Source organism: Vidua macroura, chromosome 1, assembly GCF_024509145.1.
Source record: "Vidua macroura isolate BioBank_ID:100142 chromosome 1, ASM2450914v1, whole genome shotgun sequence".
NCBI classification, from domain to species: Eukaryota; Metazoa; Chordata; class Aves; order Passeriformes; family Viduidae; genus Vidua; species Vidua macroura.
The window spans coordinates 43,871,112-43,892,538 of record NC_071571.1 but is presented as its reverse complement, the minus strand read 5'-3'; the positions used below and the strand labels follow the sequence as shown (position 1 = coordinate 43,892,538).

The 21,427-nt window shown below is 44.0% G+C and overlaps 1 protein-coding gene across 5 annotated transcripts in view; it reads right to left on the bottom strand.

Annotated features, from left to right (window-relative positions):
- Nucleotides 1–1,459: 1,459 nt before the first annotated feature.
- The window catches only part of TMEM108 (transmembrane protein 108), a 246,723-nt gene continuing 226,755 nt past the window's right edge, over nt 1,460–21,427 (bottom strand). For 3 of the 5 annotated variants that reach the window (XM_053997766.1, XM_053997756.1, XM_053997747.1), the window contains 3 exons: nt 11,747–12,856; nt 3,212–3,366; nt 1,460–1,809 (listed from right to left, as the gene is read on the bottom strand). In XM_053997766.1, the coding sequence (XP_053853741.1) occupies nt 1,687–1,809; nt 3,212–3,366; nt 11,747–12,856 (1,388 nt within the window). In that variant the 3' untranslated portion in view covers nt 1,460–1,686. Of the gene's footprint in view, nt 1,810–3,211; nt 3,367–11,746; nt 12,857–19,137; nt 19,311–21,427 lie in introns of those variants that run through there. The other 2 variants (XM_053997784.1, XM_053997776.1) reach the window with 2 other exon arrangements.

Sequence of the window (21,427 nt, the reverse complement as noted above, 5' to 3'; positions counted from 1 at the left end):
ACTCTCCTATCAAACAGTGGTTTCTAGGAGGTTATTTAGTAATTGATCATGAGGATCACCGGTATCATATTGCGTAGCATTTATCCCACGGTGAAAAGATATATCCCAAAGTGCTCATACAGAGCCTTGTCATTCTGCCTGCCCCATCACCTCATGAGAAAGCCCTGCATTACTCTCTGATGCTGAGTAGAGAAACAAATACCCAGGAAAGTCCCTGTAACATTACAATCTTCCAGTTTCCAGAAGCCTGTAGTCCACATTCAGGTTTGTGCCTTGGCACAGCAGAAGTGCATGTGTGAGATGGGGAGAAAGGAGGCGCAACAAGGCCTCTGTGGCCCCCTGAGCCAAGTCTTGGTCTGACTCCAGCCATCATTTAGTAAAGTTGTTGCTCTGACCAACAGCAGCCACTGGGACCCTGGCGGCAAGTGGGAACAGCTGGACCAGATGTGCCAGTGCTGTAAGTCTCTTTTCTAGTACCAGCTGTGGCTCACCTTGAACAAGGCATATGGTTAATGATGCTACACTAACCCTGTCCTGCTCAAACTTCCCTTTCATGCAGCCAAGCATTAAACCTGAGCAGCCAGTGACAAGGAGCAGCCAGCTGGAGCAGGGGCTAAACTGCCCCTCACAGCCTGCTCCTGATGAAGTGAGGAGTGAAGGCAGAAAATTGTCTAGCAGAACTGGTGGCCAGAGGTGGGGAGAAGGAGGACAAGACTTCAAAGGACAGAAGTCATTTCACTTGCTGAATGATTTAAAAAAGTATTTTGAGAAGCAAAACTTAGAATTGGCCCCACAGTAACAGTTCTAGGTTATTCAAAGAGAGAGCATCGATTTGGGCCAAGTCATTCCATGTTCCATCTTAATCTCGCCTTGCAGCAACCTATTTTTAATCCATCATTTAAGATTTGTTCACCCTTACTATTCCCCTAACACTATTACAGTCTGCAATCTAGCTCTTAACAGGGTAGGAAGGAATTGCCATTTTGCTCCAAAATGCTGTGTTTTCCTTCTTAAGGGGGAAAGGAAAGTCCCAGAGAGGAGAAGAGGGTGTGAGGAAACTTGATTTAGTGGCACCAGCAGTCTAAACACACAAGATAAATAAAATAGTGGGGAAGTGGAAATGTGGTCAAAGCCAGAGCATTCAATTGGTGGTAGTCCCTAGTTACCAGATTGCAAGATTTTTGATAAATTGAAATGAATTTTCTGTTCTTTTGAAGGGAGCATTCTACATGCCTTCTTTTCAGGAAATAATTCTACGCTTATTGGACTGAAGTGTAGCAGCTGTGAGTCCAATGTGTAGTGTGGTTAAAACACTTATGCAGGAAAAAGGGCCATTCTTGTTGTTGCTCATATAAAAGAGTTTTGGAGCTCACACTGGAAGTGGGACAGTAAAGGGCTCACACCATTTGGTGCTCAGGCAGTACTGGAGTCACAGAAAGAATGCAGTCCTCTTGACAGATGTTTTGCTTAGAAATACCTTTATTTTATAAAGCCACAGTTTGTTCTGTAAAGTTTTACCACACTTATAAAAAAGGGGCTGACAATTCTGAGGGACAAAAGAAAAGCTGAAAACATTTCTTGTAGTTCAGGGTTACACAAAGGTTATATTTATAATATATATATATATATTTATTTATAATTTGGAGACAGTAGAGATGAAACTGCAGTATGGGGGCAGCAGGGGGGTCATATTTCAGAGACTTGCTCGTGTCCCACAAACAGCGTTTCCTGACAGAAGGGGTTCACCAGGACCATCCCGCTATCGCGGTAGTCGCCGTTGGCTGGGGAGCGTGGCTCAGACAGGTGGTCCTAAGGGAAAAAGAAAGAAGCAGATTGAGCATTTCACACCCTTCAACCTCTGCGAGCACACAGGGCATTCCTCCCGATCCCCCAAAGGTGCCTGAATGTTGTGGGCTGTGACTCTGGAGAGCAGGGTTTGGTGAGCTGGTTTTTGCCTTTGTCAGGCAGGAGGAGCTGTGAGTGAAAAGTTCCTCTGAGTGTCTGCTGATTCTTTCTCAGCCTGGGGACCCAGAAGTCAGCTGCACCAAACTTCCAATCCCTTTGGAGCTTTCACATTTCTTGTGGTTTTTTTGGTGGGGTTTTTTTTGTTTGTTTTTTTTTTTTTTTCACTTTATTGACTTTATTGCAAGTGTTTCCTATCTCTCAGCTGGGCTTGACTCCTCAAAGATGCATTTGCAACTTCTTTTTACAGTTAGAAAGCCACACATATGGGTCCACCTGAGTATGCCCCAGTTCAGTCTGATCAGGTTTAAATGAGACAGCTTTTGAAGACCATCCTGTGTGTGAATAGGCCTGACATTTGATTCTGGGCAAGCTAGACCAAGTCCTGCCTTAGTTTGAGCAACATGATTGCCAGCAAAGTGGGGTTAATGAAGTGACTATGACTGTCTAATCACATCTTAGAGGTTCCTTTCCAAACTATTTTTTTTAAATTAATTTAGTCACATGAGCTAGTCAGCTAGCTGATCTGAAAATAATTTTAGCATAAACTCAGACTCTCCACTGTTTCTAGGTTTTAATTATCTTTGAACTAAACTGAATTATTCTCTGTCTCTGAGGCCAGGGAATAGATTTCTATCAGTAGGATCACCTGCTCATGTGTGAATAATCCCACCAAACCTTAAGTAAAGGCTGATGAGTGTACACCACACCACCACACTCCCCCACATACTGATGTTCTGATTACTTTTGTAGTGGGAACACTCATTCCCTGAACTGGTATTTGAGAAGTTACAGGCAGCTACTGAGACATAAACATACAAAATTTCTTTGTTTTATTAACTCCCAGTAGCCTCCTTTTTTTATGCAGTGTGGCACATGCACAGTAGACTGACTGTCAGTAATGAGCCAGCTCAAAGGGCTCTCCTTAAGCCATCACGGCATGGCTTGACATTGGCTGTAGGCTCACAAGGAAGAGAAACCCAGGAACAAATTCACCAAGAGGTGGTTAACGCCCACCACCACGCAGCAATACGGAACACATCTGCAGTGGCTGGGAATAGGATGGCAATCCCGTTTTGCTGAGATGTTTATCCCATCTAATACATGTGTAGGAGCGAGTCCTTCCCTAAAAGCTGTTCCCCTGAACATGTGTAGGGATTTCAAGGCTTTATTAATATGACTTCCTCTCCCCTTCTCCCAGCATGACATCAGTTACAGTTTCCAGGCACCAGTTCTGCAAGCAAGGTACCTCTGAAGTCTCCAGTGACTGGATCTCTCTTGGTAGCTCTACAGCATGCCTGTTGAAGTAGTCCATGGTAATCGCATTATTCCAATAGCTCAGGTTGTTCTCTGGGTTAGATGTTTTCTTCTTCCTTCTCATGCAGCAGACTGTCAGCAGAACTGCTGTCAATAGAAACATGTCAAAAATCTGGTTATTTCCTTTCAAAAAGGACTCATCAGTACCATGGATTTGTACTTTTTGTTACTTATAGAGAGGGCTGGTGACCTGCGTTCATATGCTTCAGTCTCAGTCAGTCCCATCTCTCTGCTAAGAAACCCTACACAATTATGTCAGAATCTGGGCCAAGCAGATGAGGCTTTGGGCTTGGCAGAATATGCAGTTATTACTTTCTTTTTGATGTGAATGTATAATCTTCAAGATGCGGCTGCCTGATTAATGAAAAGCTTTGTTGTTGTTACTGATGGCAATTTAATACCTAAGCAGGGATTTACAGACCCTCTAGGAGAGAAGGCATTCCTCAGGGACTAAGATGCTTCTGTGGGGATCTTTTCTGCATCTGGTGTGTTCAGAGGCTGCAGTGATGAGCACATTAGCAAGGGGCAGTGAGAGATACCTGTCCTATTTCAAATAGCAAATTCATAAATGCCGCAGTTGTGTGGCTTCAATACCAAAAGCTTCTGTCCTGAAATGCCACTGATCCCTACCTCTGTTGTCTGCCATTTGTAACTTGGATTTTGGTTTGTGACCATGTTCCAACACATCAGCAACCAGCCAGAGGAACAGACGGATTCCTGAGTAGGATGAGAGAGGGATAAGGTGGTGTGGAGATCCCCTGTGGCACCAGTCTCACATACCTTACACTTCCAGGATAGTGTTAACGCCAAAGCTGGGGTTTTTCTGCTTGTCTCCATCAGCCATGGGATGTGGAATCTACCGGTAAAGGTAGCCTGTTCCCCCACACTTGCCTGGGCATTGGGTAATGTCTGAGAGTGGGTTCTTTTTCTCACCTGTGGAGCTCACTTAAGCTTTTACAATCTGAAATATCTGAACTTAAAGTAGAGCAGTTAGGCAAGACAAAGTGACTAGCAAGTGAAACTCCTGATGTTCAGGAGTCTGTCTGGTCCCAGGGCCACAGCAATCTGTGGCCCCAGAAATGCCCAGGTAATTCTCTCCCAGCAGGCAGCTGAACACAAAGCTGGCTGAGTGTTATTTTCTGGAGTTGCTTTCAGTTTATTCATCTCTGTTGCCATTCAGATGGGTAATCTCGTCAACTTTACAAGAGACAGGCAAGCAGACTTACTGCTCCCACCAGCCCTCGCTCAGGCACAAGCTGGGGCGTGTGCAAGGGTTTGCTCAGAGCTGTAATGTGTGAGCTCTGTCTGCTTCCCTTACACCTGTGGAATTCATTGACCAGTTGTGTTTGTAATCTACCTGATTTATACAGACAGGTAGCTGCACATGTACTTGTACCTGTGAAATAGGAAATGCCCTGCTGTAAATTCCCTCTATCATTTCTAAATCCCTCACGGGAGAAAAGAAGAGAAAATATTCATGAAGCAGAAAAATATATTATTTCCTCAGCTACAGGTAGAATTATGTATTAGAATGATAACTCAGAGGAAAGAAAAGACTGCAGAGAGATCACTGCTGCTATGTATGTTTTGACAAATATTGCAGCTACCCATGTGCCATGGATCTAATTCCTTATCCCATCTACCACATAAAAATAGCAACACAAAAGAGCAAGGCTGGAGTTCTATTTAAAAAAAAGACAATAAACTACTAAGAGTAATAATAATAAAAAAAATCAATGTCTTTCAGTTCAGGCAGTTCTGTCACTAACAACTTCATTTGCTCATAGCCCAATAATCTGAATCCTGCTGCTGCACTTCATGGCCTCCCAGAACTGCTCTCCCTGCCTGGGGAAATGCCTCTCCTCCTGAAGGGCTGCACCTTTTATCCCTACTTTGGCTGCTGCCCTCTCCATGTCCAACCCCAGCCTGCAGGCTTGGGAAGATTAGAAAGTGATGCAGGACTTGCATTTAGTCCTCACCACTCTTGGTGAGACCCAACAGTCCTTGGAGCTTTTCAGTACTCCAGCAACAAGAGATCCATCCCTAAGGCACAGAGCATTTCTGAAGGTGCCTGAGGACATGAGAGCCCCAGTAAAGTCAACTCTGTGCAAATTTTTTTTGAAAGCCTGAGGTTTTACAGCTTATAAAATATTGTGGCTGCTGACAGAGAAGTAGCAAATTTGGGGTTTAAGTGCTGGAAAGCCGGTGACGCTGAGTTGAGAGAGATCCCAGCTTCTTCCAGCAGGAAATGGCCTTGCCATGTGTAGATACATACAGAAATAATTCTCCCTCTTTTAATTACATTCTTGGCCTCCAACCGTGGTGCACACACAAGAAAATGGATGGAAGAACATGGAAAATGGGTCCCTGAGCTTCCACAAATATGTATTTCAGCAGAAGGATGTCTACCTAAGCTGCCCCAATTCAAAGCAGAGGAGATCTCATTTAAGAGGGTGAGTGAGGACTGCAGGGCTGGAATAGGGCTATTCCCTCTTCATCTTATATTAACCGCCCTTTTCACAGAATCATAGAATCATTTAGGTTGGAAAAGACCTTTAGGAATGTTGAGTCCAACCATTAATTTAACACTGCCAGATCCACCACTAAACAACGGCACTAAGTGCCACATCTACCACATAACATGCCATATTTGGGGCATATTTTAGTGAAATTAAAGTAGCCAGCATAGGATCTCCCACTTCCAGACTATTAGGACCAGGGTACAGCTTTTATATTCCTAGATATCCTTTTGTTGCCATTATTAGAATTACATGTAATACAGAAAACTCTTCCAGGCAGACAACTCTGATGGCCAGGGAGGCCAAATTAGGTGGATGAAATACACAAAGGGCCGAGATGGTTTGGAAGGCACAAATGGCAGTAATGACAACAACAGAGCTGAAGAAAGAACCAGTAGCTGCAACACCCTGCTTATGTATCCTGGTATATTATGTGGTTAACTCTTCCCTGGTTTTCAAGCAATCCTCTGGTTGCTTCCTGTAAGTCAGAAAATCTCAACTAACTTCCCTTTGCCTGCTCAATGTTCAAGTCAATAGCGAGTGCCATGAGAAGGACATGTCAGTGCTGTCCCTGTGTCAGCCTGCCTTGTACAGAGACTGTGACACATGTTAGGAAATATCAGGTGCCTCTGGAGGTTCAGAGATTCTGGAAGCATTTCTAACCCATGTCTTTTCACATGTCAAGGGGCTGAGCTACTGATGAGCTCCAGCTCCGACACTGGACATTTTTTGGCCATAGGGCAAGTTACATCTGCATTATCTGTCCCCCCACCTATGAAACAGGACATAAACCATCCCACAAATGGGAGAAATAAGATTCTCACAGACTTACAAATTTCTAGGCTGGTGGGAACGTGTCCATCACCCACTGTCACCCACCTAGCACCTGCACACCAGGAGACTTTCACCTGTTACCTTTAACATAATCTGTATTTAAGATACAGCACATCTCACAGGAAAATACTCACTTTTATTTAAGGATACAGAGTGACCAGATATCCATCCCATTCCCACAAATTTTGTTTCAATGTTTAATTTCTATTGTGGGGACATGCATACATTACTCTTGTGTAAAGACCTTCACCTTCAACCATAATTTCCTCCATGTTCTTTTGCCTTTTTTATTAAAAACTTCCACTATGCTGTCAGAAATCTCTCCTATATATGTAGGCTCCAGCCTCTTTTTGTGCTACATCATGGCACAAGTGGAACTATGTTGCATTTCTCCACTCCTAAGTAATTCTATGTCTCTTTTCTAATCTTCTAGTGGTTTATTAAAAAAAAAACCCAAAAAACTATGATTATATACCACATTCAATCCAGCTTCATTAATGCAGTGTAATGACATCATACCAATTCCCTACAGTTTTCTGAGTATTTCCCTTCAACTCACTAAAATATTTTTTACCAATCTTACACAGCTGCATACTCCCTTCCCCCACTTTCCAAAACACGGTGTTAACAGACCTGAAATTGTAAGCACTTAAAAGTCATGCAATATTCAGGGTGAAGGATCTTCATTTACTTCTCCTTACGCCCACAGATCACAACATAAACTAAGTTTAAAGAACCCTTTCCTCAATGACCAAAAGTGCTTTTTCCGTATTTCTTTCTATTTCCCTGGTTAGCAGCACATATTAGCTGTGATAAAGGTATCAGGATGGATTTGGTTGTTGACTACAGCTGCTTACATCTGGAGACAGGAGTCACTCCAGCTCAGCCTGAGTTCACACCTGGGCTCAGGGTGAACTGGGCTTAAGCTCAGGGTTTGGGATCTCTCTTGCTTCAGACTGGAAAGCAAACATAGGTTTTGTGGTGGAGAAGGTGAGTGAGGTAATTTTGGAAAGCGTTCCAGTGCATGAAATGTGAGCTAAGTGAGGTTAGGCCCAAGGCAATTCTTCACATATTCTCTGAGTTCTGCTGATGCCTGTGTTGAGAGGCTCAGCCTTCCTCTCATGTTCTCCTGTGTCAGCAGAACTGACTGGATAAATTGACTTCTGTGCATCTGATTTGCAAGTTCCTGTTCTTCTACATTTTATTGTGTCATTCTGTAGTTACAGTGACGCAAGGACCAGGAGCCCACGGACTGGAACGGTGGGTTTTAAAATGAGCTCATATTGTTGTTGTTCTGCATTGCAGACAGAGGCACCTACACATGTACAACAGCACGTGCACAAAAATGTTCAAGGCTGCCTGAAGGACACTGCAAACCCAACTCAAACTGTGACATGAAGAAAATAATGACATCACTGTTATATATGATTTTGCTATTCTGGGAAGGGAATGATACAGAATCCTTCATTTTTGCAGCCTTCCCATGGCATTAGCAACATTACTCTCATTATTTATACCATGAAACTTAGCTGCCAAAAGGTGAAATGATTTCCCTAGGTTCATGCAGCAGACATGGCTTGTGCATTCCTACTCAAAGCATTACTCTTCTGGCTAGCAGTGTCGGGGATTTCAGTGGGACTCAGAAATATGTGTATCTGTAAAGAAGTATGTATGGGAAGGGTGGGAGGCTAAATCCCAGCTCTTATTTAAGCAGGGAAGTTCTTGAGACACAGATCTTCAGGCTTGTGTTACTGCCCCTGAGCTGTGCCACCAGCAAGGCTGGTGGGACCTGCCAGTCCTCAGTGGGGCTCAGATGTCAGGGCACAGTGATGCTGAACAAACACTCTGCTCCTTCCTGCTCTTTGGTGCAAATCCCCATGGAAGGGATGAGCCAGCAAGGAAACTCCAGCAGGGTCTGTACTCTGTGAGGAGGAGTGCAGCATCCCAGCACTTCTTCCAGTGGGGCTGAGGAGACAAAGGCTCCTGTGGTTGCTCTCTAGCAAGTCACTTACCCTGCTATAGAAGCTCAAATGCCCACAGGTTTTAATGTAACAGGTGCCTGTCACTAGAAGGTGTGACAGCAAGCAGCGTGTAGGGATCAGAGAGGGACAGAGACATCTTTGCAGTATCATTATGTGTTTTCCCTTCCATGGATTTCTGCATAGCACAAGCTGTGCCCAGAAGCCCTCCAGAGAAACCTTTTCCATCTTCCTTGTAACTCCTCACACAGAGGAGAAATTACATAGAAAGACAAAGGGCTCCTGGCAGAGGAGAGATGCTCTGGACACTGCACAGCTCTTCAAAGGCTCTGGAAAAACAGCCTGGAGGTCAACGAGCTGGCTCAGCTCGGGGGCCCCCCTCATTAGGGAGGTGAGTTAATTGGATTCTTGCAGCTCTGCAGCCTCACGCACAGGCTCTGGGCTGCCTCTCCTCACCTCTTTCCATGTCTTTCCAGGGTGTGTGGCTAACTTTTCTGCCTTGAGGCTGGCTCTCTGCCTGATGCTGAAGGTGCCAGCCTGGGTGCAGAGCCACCAGCCCACAGCTGTAACCTCCCGTGTCAGGGGTCCTCAGTGACTCCCCCCGTGGCTTGATCCCTCCTAAGTCAGCTCAGATATTTAAGAGCATGGGATTGTGTCTCTATAGCCTTCCAGCATCCCAAGGCAGGAGCACGACAATATTTGCTTCTCAATCCGTGCCCACAACAACTGTGAGAACCTCTCTTGGAAAACTTCTTCCCTGTTTGAAAATGAAATGAAACCCAAATATCGGTTCTTCATCTTTCTCCCGGCGTCAGCCCGCTCTAGGCCAGAGGAGAGCAGCATGTGCCAGCGCGGGCCGCCTGTCCCCCGCTGCAGCGCTTGTGCCCGGGAGGTGGCGACAGTCCCCTTCGGACAGCCCGCAGCGCGCAGCCCGTGCGCCTCGCACCGCGCACGCAGCAAAGCGTCCCTCCGGTGTGCGGCACGCTTTAGACAGCGAAACGTCGGGATAAAATCAATTTCCTAGGCACTAAAGCCAGATCACCCCCCAAAAATACCACTTAAATGCCTGCCTGCCGTTCATTTCGACTCCGAAATACATCCCAGGATCCCCGGATTTTAAAAGCAGAGTCCGGATGAAGGCCATCCTCAGGAATCTGGTCTTGCAAGCAGGACTTAAATACCTGAATCGTTTCAACACTCAGTTATATTAGAGCTGATACAGATAACTTTCAAAATAGCACTTCACTTTTTAAAAAAAGATGTAGCTTATGAGCATAAGAACCAGAATAGGCAGTCACATGAACACATGGCACAAATGAGAAGAAGAAAGGTGCTAACACCTCTATTTAATGAACAGTGGGTTAGCACTCTTGCTATCAGACTTCTCATATTATTATTACTATTCTTCTTGTTACTGTTGTTATTATTATTCACCTCATATATGGCATTCTGCACGCACAGACCAGTTTAACCACTGGCTATACTTCCCATGCTTGTGTTGTATGGTTTTACACTTCTTATTTTGTATTTAGATGCTTTCTATCCAGCTTAGCTGTCTTTTTGGATATTGGCCCAAAGCGTAATTCTTGGAAGAATTTATTTGATTCTCTAGTTCTACTGATGGACAGACAAGGCATAGTTCATCAAATCATCAAATATTGCTGCTTCTGACCACATGCTTGCTAAGTCCCACTTTCTCCTCTCCATCTTGCACAGAAATGCACATGCAAATTCTGCTTTAGTTTCTCTTTGATTGCCCATCTTTCAGCCTTAAGCTTTGTTCTCACTTGTGGTTTTAACCACATTAGCAATAGCAGAATTGATGGTCCCAGAGGTGTGAATCTAACAAATATGCTGACCCAATCCAATAATTTGCAGCTGCTGAAAGGATTAGTATGGTCCCCTCTCCAGGTCTGCATTCCTGCAGCCTCATCCTTTCTGGGTCTCATGCTCGTCTGACTCTATGGGGAGCTGATTCAGCTCACTGGGTGGACAGAAAGTGCCAAAGAGTAAAGTGAATACTTTTTGGCCACTTTAACAATCTGAAAGTTCCTTGAGGAAGTGAAAAGTCAGGCCCAGGCGAAGGAGAGGGGCAGGATCAGGTGCCTGCACATGAGAAAGAGCAGGAGAAAGCAGCACTGTCCTTTTTGGCTGGAGTAAGCTGTGTGTGAGACTGGCTCATGTAGCTCATCTAGCCTTGTCCTCAGTGCAGCTCATAAATAACAGCATTAATACTCAGTATGTTGGCTGCTACCTCTTTATGTTTCCTCAGGCAGCAAAGGATGGGAAATATTTGGTTTTGTTTCACTCCAGATGGCTCAGAATAATCATAACCCATGACAGTGAGACCCCAGAGAATATGTTGTCTCATCAAGCTGATAAAACCCAGCTAGGCACCGGACATCCTGGCAAGCACTCACAAGCTTGCTCATAATTTCCCATGTATTTTTTGTAATTGAGTCAAACAACAAGACCCTGAGCCAGCTCTAGAAACCTAACCTGCCCTGGTCCTGCAGGTGGCTGACTCCAGATGTCTGAAGGCCAAGGTTTCTTTCTCTTCCCTTGGCAACTGTAAATTGGAATTGAAATGGATGAAACCAGCATTTTGGTAATCAGATTTTTAAATCGGATAGTTCATGCACTACCTGCAATGAAATATTTTATTGCACTGGAAAACTGGTGTTTCCTGAATTATTAGTCATTACAGATGTTATTAATCCTTTGGATTAGCAGTGGGCTTTTAAAATCCAATTTCAGGGCAGCAAATACTAGTTCCTAGATAAAAGAATCACTGTCTGAAAAAATCACTGTCTTTGATCAAGTTTTTGATCAGTGTCTTAAACATTTTGGAGTAAAGCTTCTTCACATTCTAGAGTTGTTCAGGCTAGTGTTACACCCTCAAATGGAGAGTTGCCCTATAAGATTTTTAATAGCAATAGAGTGAGTATGCTTTGACTGTAACATTTGAGTCCTGCATTTTGAAGTTAAACACTTTGGTCAGTGGATGTGGTGCCTGTGCATCTCATCCATCCCAAGCTGACCTGCCTCTGTTAGTCTCCAGCTAGCCCTTGAATCGTGGGCCGAAATCTGAATATTAAGGAAAGAGAAAGCAAAATAAAGTGACAATTAACTTACAACATGAGGATATAGGGACGCTGATAGCCAGAATGATCCAGGCAATGTCCATCTTGCTGAGACAGATGGTTGCTCTGTGCTGGGGTTTGTCCCTCTCGGTGACATGGGAGATGTTTCCTTGCACACCTGGTTTCCAGGTCCCAGCAGGAACCAGTCTGTTCAGGAAGTTCCCGGTGGCAGTGGAGCCAGCTGTGGAGGTGGAGCTGGACAACCTGGTGGCAGGCACTGAGAAGAGAGCACTGCCCGGCGACGTGGCATTGGTCACCGTGCTGTGCTGCGTCGGAGTGAGTCCTTCAGGGTCTCCCGCTGCTGGGGATGAGATGCTGACGTCAAAACTGGTCTGAACTGAGTGACCAGCTGCTGCTGTAGCAGATCCAGAGCCAGCAAACAGAGGGACATTTGTACTGAGATTCAAGGTTACCCAAGAGTTGTTTTTGCTCAGCATATCCCACATGCCATAGTGGGTGGGTTTAAAAGGCACCGACACTGCTTCAGGATCAGTTGGTCCAGCAGTTGTGGTGGCAAAATCTGCCTCCTGCACTACTACCTCGGTCCCATCCCCTCGCTCTGCTTCCCTAAGGCTTCCCGAGGTGTTGTGGTGGGGAGAAGGGTCTGAATGTGTAGTTCTTGCCAGCCCCATTCCATTTGGATCACTGGATGCTGTGGTCTGGGACTGATATGGGTGGTCTGTGAAAGGGCTCCTCAGGGTAGGGAAGGGAGAGTGCAGGGTCGTCTTTAGGTAAGGCTCTGTCGACTCTGAGAAGTTGCCTTTGAAAACCTGGAATATTTTCCCCTTGGGGCGAGACTGTCCTGAGTACAAAGCACTCTGGTTGTACAAATGGTAAGTTTCCTTTTCGCCGATGCGAGGGCCACTCTCTTGCTCTTGCCCAGTGGAAGGGGCTTTCTCCACCAGGCTGATGGGGTGGGACATGGCTTGAGCAGACGTGGGAAGGGGCTCTGCTGTGTGGTGGTCTTTGCGGTGAGGTGTTGTTCCCATAGCTGTGATAGTTGTAGCGTTCATCGTGAAGCCCTGAGAGGAGGAGACAGTGGGAGACAGTACCTGAACAGAAAACACCAGCTCTTCTGTCAGTGCCAAGATGAGTAGAACACCTGAGAAAAAAACACAAAAAGAGGATGAGATACTGGAGAGGAAGCGGTGGATGGGGACAGCATAGCTTGTGTATCTGGCAGGAAGGATACCTTCCATATTCTGCAGAAGGACAGAAGAGTTAACATCCAACTTTGTCTGCTTCTCTGCAAAAGTAGGAAGAGAAAGACAAATCTGCAGGAGCTGTGGTGACCCCATGACCATGAGAGTGATGAGCAAGATTACAGAGAATTTCTGTGGCAAAGAAAGAGTAGTATTGACCTTGCAGTATTGACTTATGTGAAGATTTAAAATGCCATAGGCAAGTGATTTCCCTGGAGAAGCTAAGAAGCATCTTGCATTTCAGGAGCAGAAACAACAGACGTCCTCATTTTCATCGTGGCCAGGAGGTGTCCAGATGAATATCCATATCATTATGAGAAACCTTAGTCTGCTCACTCCTTTGGCCACAAAATCCTAAATTTGGCTGCCTCCAGTCTTGGCTGCCATTAAGCAATCTGTTTTTTGAAAGAGCAGCTGCTTAGGCCTTGCTGAAAATTAGGTCAAGAAGGGATGTCTGATGAGAGGGCTACTTGGGTTATACATGCTGCGCTTTACTTAGCGACTTTGGAAAATCTAGTCACTCCAAATGTCAAAAATTAACAAGAAAACACAGCTATCCCAGTCGTTTTAAAAAACATTGTGATCATTGTGATCTAACACAACTGCCCTTCGCACCCATAACCAAAGTTTGGTTGTAACCTGTTCTGTGCTCACGTGTGCTGTGGGGTTGAATTGTGTGAATTTTGCCTCCCACCTCCCTCAGTGCTGCACATAATTTCACGACGTGCCAGATCCACACCGCTGGGAACATCAATTCTTTCATTTATTCCTAGTTCAGATAATGGAGGTGGGCAGCTGCAGTAGCATAAGCCTCCCCGGGATGCAGGGCTAATACGCAGTGAGTTAGCATGACCTGCAGGGACCACATCAATCACATGTCACCATTTCCATATGTTGAAGCTGTCGAGTGTAATGTGGATCTCTGCCTACCAGGAAGCACATGGAATAAATCCATTTTGCACAGTCCACTGAGCATCATCAGATGGCACCATTAGCACTGTGCTAGTCTGAATTTCAACCAGCAGCATCGAGGTGAAAAATGTTGTCATGGTCTTAACAAATCAGGAAGGTGAGTTTGTCAAAACTGCAGGACTCCAGACTGGGTCATGATCAACTTCCAGCCATGACTGTGGAGTGCCTTCCTGCCCCTGCTCTACCTTTCCTAGATGGCCAGCTTTCTCCATGAGTGTTGTCATGCCATTTAGTTGTACACTCCTTGGGAATGTCTGTTAAGAGCCAAGGGAAGACAGGGACTTGGGAAAATGAAAGAAGATCTCTGATTAGGTGTCTGCTGGCCCTGATTCTGTTTCATGTTGGGCAAATGCAAATGTGATGAAATGAGTTTATTCTGATTCCTGAGTATCGTTCACACCCATTCATGATCATTGCAATACATGTAGCAAAAACTCACCAAAGGAGCAGTATCTGTTCCTCTTACCCAGTTAAATGTTCTACTGTGATCACTACCCATCATTTCTGAACCAGAGAAGCATGGAGCTCTGCAACCAAAAAATTCAGCTCATCTTGCCCCCAGCAGCCTCCTGTTACTTGGAAGAGTATCCAGAAGATGAAAACACTGACTAAATAACATGGTGACAGCCAATTACAAGTAATGCACTTTCCACTGCCTGATGCTAAAATTAGCTCTCTTTTTTTTAAATTTCTGGAATAAATATCTCTGCCAAATAAACCATCATCTGGGATACTGCTTCCCAGTTCCTAGCCAGCCATGGACAATATGCTCTTATCAGAACATCTATTCAAATTAAAACCCATGAATTCTCTACACTGAGATGCAACCAGAAGATCAGATCGGGCTTTACCCATGGAGCATCACTCTTGGAAATAAAAGGCAGGAGCTATCCTCAAATATTTGGCAGCACTTATTCTGAGGTCAAGGTCAAAGCAGATATTCTAGTGTCCATATGGCTAATATTTCTTGCCAAGACAAGTTGCTGCCACAGAACAAATTCAAAGAGGAAAGGATGACGATTTATTTTGGATTTGGTGTGTGGCGATAGTGGTCCAGGAAACTTTGGGCCTGCTGTTCTGAGCACACAAGATAAAGTGCATTGGCAGATATTATGAGATACTAGATTATAATGATTGTAATGCCTATTAAAATTTTTGGATGTTCTTTGTGTAACTATCTTCTCTCATACACAAAAAACCATCACTATTGGTTGAATATTTTTCTCCAGAATATTCCTGAAAGAATAAAGAAGTTGTTAGCTTTTCTGCATATCATACCCTGGGGCTAGAAACCCTGATCTTTTGCTGAAAACCCACCTAACCCATCTCCACTTCTTGAAATACTGATAAATCTGAGGCTTGCCTCTATAAACATTTATAGTCTCTCCAGGGCAGTCTGTTGTGGTAGCAGGTCACCACACATCAGGCATGGGAAAACAAATGCATTTAGCTTGTACCTTTAGGTGGGTAGTAAAGTACAAATAAATATTTATAGGAAATACTACATCAGAAGTAATTTATCTGACAATAAACAATAACTCCCATGACATTTGGCCATCCCAGGTTGTGGCAGTCAGGTTTTGCTCATCTGCTACTCTTGCTTCAAAAGCCTCTGCAGAGCCACTGTGGCCCTGTAAGCTACAGTTTTTTAGGACATTTTTTCTGCTGGTTGGATGGCTCACAGTAATTCCTTCAGTAACCACCAGAGCTAATCTGTGCCTCTAACTACTGGAAAAATATTCAGCTTAGCAGATAATTGTAAAAATAGCCAGTGCTGTATATTTAGAGAGGAACAGCTGATGATAAGGACTTCACAGTGGGTTTTGTTGGCCCTTTTAAGTAGAATTAATTTGCTGGAAAGCAAAAGCAAAACTGGAATTGGTATTTTTAGATACTCTGCATCATCACCCAAGCATGCTCTGTCTGGGTTTGCAGAAACTTGCTTGACCAGAGCTCCCACTTACTTTTCTATCATTGAGGATAAGCAAAGTCTTACAAAGTGGGGCTCTTACTGAATTCCCTGATACTGGACTGCCCTTATCGGCAGCTTTGGCTTAAGCCTGGGAAAATTATATTCTAAATTTCTGTACTCAGGCACAGGAGGCATTTGTCCCAGAAATGGACTTATCCAGCACCCGTGACATTCTTTCCTTTTCCTCCCTCTGTCTGTGCTTCACAAATGCACCTGTACTAAGTGAAGGATCATGGTGAGTACAATGCCAGTTTTTCTCTGGTGCCTCAGTTTATCTTCAATTCTACTACCACTGAATGTGGGTATTCTCAGCTCAGTCAGAGAGAAAGAGAAAGGTTTTCTAACCAGGCAACATCCTGGGAAGCAGTTGTGAAAGAATGTAAATAATTCTCTAATCTACCTTGTTATTCACATTGTTTATAGATATGTTCTGCCACTGTGCGTCATTCACTGTCCACCAATGGTATGGGATGTTTTTACTCTAAGAGCAATGAAATTAATCCGCACAATGTTCTCTATATATGGAGCAGTGCATTTGAAATAAAGAAGAGAGTTCATTTTCTTAGCCTTCTGATCTGGAGTTCTTTGTTCCCATCCTGCTCAACAGTGTCAACTGAAAGGAAGCCTTCTGGTTGCTATGAAGTCCTCCTTGCCAAACTTTGATATTCCAGGTAAGATAGCAAAAGTTCTTGTTTAGTTCAGTCCTGCAGTCTTTGCCTTCATTTTTGGCTGCCTAAGGCTCTTAGAGCTGATTTTACTTAGAGCATGAACCCTTTGGAGTAAGGACTGGCAGTCCTTATGATCTGCTGGCACAACAGCAATACAGACTGATGCAAGCACATTATAGCAAATAATATTTTCAAAGGTCAGCTCACACCATTAAGTCTTTTTCAAAAGGGGCCGTTCCTAAGGTACAGGAGCTCAGGGTCAGAACAGATCAAACTGGTTTGTGTTTTAAATGCTATGTGTCAAATTCATGCTTTTGGAGCCTAATTTTATGGCTACATTAAATCCACTCAACCCTAATAAGAAGGCTGATTGACCTGACATCTCTGTGGTGTGAACTGTGGTCTTGCATAGTGCACAGTGCACCAGGAAGGGCATATTAGGTACAAAATTAATTAACTCAAGGATGAAACATAGTAGAGTGACAGCAGAATGTACACAGAGGGTGTGGATGTGCATTTAGCCATAAAAACTTCTTCCTGACAACAGGGTGCAATGGTTCAAATCTCAACAGGATCTCCCTGCAGTGCTTCTTCCCACTGTACACTCACATGAGGAGTCTGGGAATGGTGTGTATAGTTGTGTATGTGAAAGAAATGAAGTAATTCCTTTACAGCAATGTTTTAAAAGACTGTGGTTTACATCTTCAATGAGTCTCAGAAAAGTCGGGGGTTAGGAGTACTTCGCTTTCCTAGACTATGAAATCCTCAGGGTTCTACCACTTGGAAACTTCCTTGTGACCTTTTTATTTCCACACAAGTGACATAACTGTGCCCCTCCTTAACAGGAAAAATAAGCAATTCAGGCCTCAGCAGCTTATGTTCTTTGTTTTATCTCTGGACTTTGGGAGGCTCCACGAGGAGCCACTGTCCTGGCACAGTGAAAACCATTAGAAGGTTTTTTCCCTCAGGAGTTAATACTGCCTGGTGCTGCATGGGACACTTCATAGGCACTTCGAGAACAGCCTTTTTGCATGACATGGCAGAGCAGGCATGTGGCTGTCGAGTCAGCTCATCCGTTCAGCCTCCCTGGGGCACCCCCTTTAAACAACACAAACTTATGTAACTCCTGTTCTAAAGCCCATGGAAAGGTTCCCGATGACTTTAGCGAGCTTTGGATCAAGTCCTAATTGCCAGAGATACAGTGGAAACTTTTGAGCTGCACATTTATGTTTGCTACAGCAAATGAAAATGCACAACGAGCTCAGTCTGGTGTTTGACCCCTTCTGGCCTCTGCTACCTCAGACCTTGCAGCAAGACAAACAGAGCCAGCCTGAGCAGCACTTGGCAAACATTTTTGCTCTAGGAAGTCAGGAAGAGCTTTTTGTGCAGAGACCTACTGCTGGATTCATTATTTCAGACTGCCGTGGGCAAGGAAAGCAACGGGAGCTGTCCTACAAAGGACCCATTATCTACAGATCCAGGGCTTGGGTGCACGTGGCTACAGTGAGGGATGCTAAAGCCTCTCCGTGCTCCTGTCTTGACTTAGTAATAGTGAGAGAAGATTGTGCAAAACCTCTTCAAACAACAACAACAAAAGCTTTTTTTGCAATGGAAGCTTTCTTCTCCACACTAATAACTTCTCATGTGTCTCTCAACAAACCTAAAACATTACAGGGAGCAAAATGAATCTTTAATAGGTGGAAACTGTGTACAAAGAGTGTATTATTACTTCTGTTGTGGTCATTTCTTTGTGGTCTGTCTAAACAATACAATTTTCACTCACAATAAAGCAGTCTTTGTACAAACAAAGAGTTAAGCAAATTTAATCCCTGTGATTGGTTGCAGAACGGAGGGAAAAAAAAGTAGGTTACCCTGCATTGAAAATTTCTCTTCTCTGAAAGTCTATCTGTTATGCCAGAAGTCCCAGATATTAACTTACAAGTTATTGTCTGTTTCCCCTGGTATTAGATGAGTGATCAACCTGAAATTCAGCACACAAGCATTCGGTAAAATGGGGAATGAGAAGCACGGAGTAACAGCTCTATTTACAGTAACATTAAACAGCATCAGCAGAAGCTCTGGAAATCACATGTACAAACACAAATTAAGCAGCTCTTGCTGTCACTCCCTGTGCAACAACAGTAACAGCGCTTATAGTTTTCATGTGGCAAGAAGTCCTTTAAAGATACAAATACATCGCAGACCACTATTACTGCTTTAAAATGCGCTTACACCACAGGCTTTGAGAGAGTGAGCCTGTGAATCAAAATTAATTTCTGGCCCTCCAGAGAGTTAAACAATATGTGATACAAAAAGAACAGAGTCATGTAGTCACAGAGCAAGCAGCTCCCTATTTGTTCTCACACTGCACTAGAGACTCACAGATACTACAGGGATAGGTGCTTTAGAAATTATTTAGATCCCCTACTCAGCTAAATACATACAGATATTGGAGCTGTTCAAGCTTGTGAAAAGGCTTACTGACAATCAGGGCAACAGTAATTACTGAGAAGAGGGTAATAAAAAGAAAGAGCCTGACTCTAGCTGCTCGTTCAAGGTAAGCACTTACCTGAAAATATCATTTGGACTTGTCAGCAGACATCCTCACCTGCTCACATCATAAGGATTTGGAAGCTTCATCTCTCAGTGGAAAAAGGAAAAATACATCTCTCTGATGAGGCAGTTGCACACAGGAGTTGCTGTTATTGTTGGAACTGGTTTGAAGGAATGAGGACAGAGACAGCCCAGGCAGGCGTGTCTTGCAGGGCTGTGCAGCGAGAGGGCTCACTCCTTTATGGAGTACCTTTGCAACTGCAAGGCTAGATTACTTACTGAGCCAGTCCCCCTCTCTGCCAGCAGATTGAAGGGCTGCTTGGTATTCCAGCTTAGTTTCCCATCAAGTCCAGATACAGTTTGTCTGACACGAGTCTATTCAGATGCCAGAGGATTGCTGGCAGTTCTCGTTTTCCGGGAACAAAACAGCAACAAGCACCCCAGCTGCATGCCCTTGTGAGGCTGTTCAGTCCCTATTTCAAGGCAGAGTGCCCTCCCTCCAGAGCATTGCTTAGCTTTTTGTGTGTGGATAGATTTTAGAGATCTACCTCCTGCTTCTGCACCTCCACCAGACTTTCCACTTATTCAATTATCTCTAATGATATTAATATTCCTGTCAGAGGAAAATACAGGGAATGAAATTGTGATCACCCTCTCTCCTTCTCCTTCCCTGGCATCAAAATGCTCACTCTGTATTTTATTCACTCCTCAGTGGTGAATGGGCAATTTCAACTCATAATCATAAAGAACTTCACAGGTCCTGTGATTATTGAAGTTATAATCCTGCCTCTCTTCTTCCATTTCTTCTTTTTTCCTTTTTTTCTTTTTTTAGTTTCTCTCTGTCTCTTTGGCACAGCTGGTTGTCTGGAAGAACACGCTGCCTGGAGAGCACAAAAATGTGTCCTGGGCAGCAAAATACCAGTTCCTCAAAAGGCACAGGAAAATGTTAAGAGAGCAATAAGTTGTGGGCTTCTTGAGGGTTTTTGACTCAGAGTTCCTGCTGCATCCAAGGGTGCTGCAACAGCCCAAGCAGTTTGTTACATGGGCTCCTCACAAAATAAATTCCTAATACTTTTCTAGAGAGAAAAGCCAGTTCTTTCTTCTTTCTTACTATACCAGGCCTTGGAAATAAGTATGTTTCCACCAGACTTCTTTTTTGATGCTGTAGCCAAATCTGTAGGAAGTGATGTTGTGACAATAGGTTTGAGATCTGGCAGCATTAGCAGCTATGGGGACTCTGACAGAGACGCCAATGCTGATTTTTGGGGACAAAAGTCCCTATCAGGAGAGTAGGCTCTCACAAGCATATTTCACCTGCAGTTACACAAACTCTGTCTTCACAGGTTTGATAATTTCATGAAGGATGTGGAAAAACAGCGTACGAATAATAATCTTAGGTGTGCTTTGCATTTCTGTGCTTTTGTGATGATGCTCCTTTTCTCCCTGCCATTTGCAGTTCACTTTTTTCCCTTACTGTTTCCAGTCTGAAGGTTTTTCTAAATAAAGATATTCAGTGCATTATAAAAAAAAAAAAAGGTCCTTAAAAATATCAGCTTGTTTAGCAGCTTCTAGAACTCAGGGCTGATTAAAAGCTTGCTGCTGAAACAATGATTTAGCACGAAGCTGCAGCTGGTGTAACAAGAGAACCACGCCACTTATTTTAACCTTTACTGGGGGATTTGCCACATCTGTAAGTAGTAATTCACCACAGATTTCTTCCCTGCGTGCTGTCATGGATGGAAACATATGGTCCAAAACTGCAAAGACTGTAATTTGGAATTTCAGATGAAAATTCTTCATAAGGACAGAGTCTCTGTGCATTCCCTTGTGCAAAAACACATGGAACAAACCAAAAATATTTTCAAAAGCACATGAACATTCCTTGGTCTAACAGCTCCCCCCCTCACACAAAGCTTGTCCAGCCCCAGCTTTGCAAATGCACATCCCTTCCTCTCCAGCCTTGACTTGGCAGCAGTTTTTGTTGGCAGGATGCTGTTGCCAAGGGAGACAGAAAGGATGTGCAGCTGGCTTTTCTTTCACCTGCACTTAGTGCTGCTGATCCTATTTATGTTACTGCAGAACCTTTGGCTTCTAAGAGACCTACCATCAATGTCACCGGACCTTTTGAAGAGTTTTGACAATGACACAAATAGCTGTGGACTCCGATTAAAAGCTTAAAATAGGACCTCGCCAAAGAGAGGACGTATTTCGTGTCACTGATGCTAACTCAAGCCAGGGTGTCCATTTCCCAAGCACTGATAAGAAAGGGGAAAGGAGGATTCAAAACCATCCTAAAAAGATTTCTG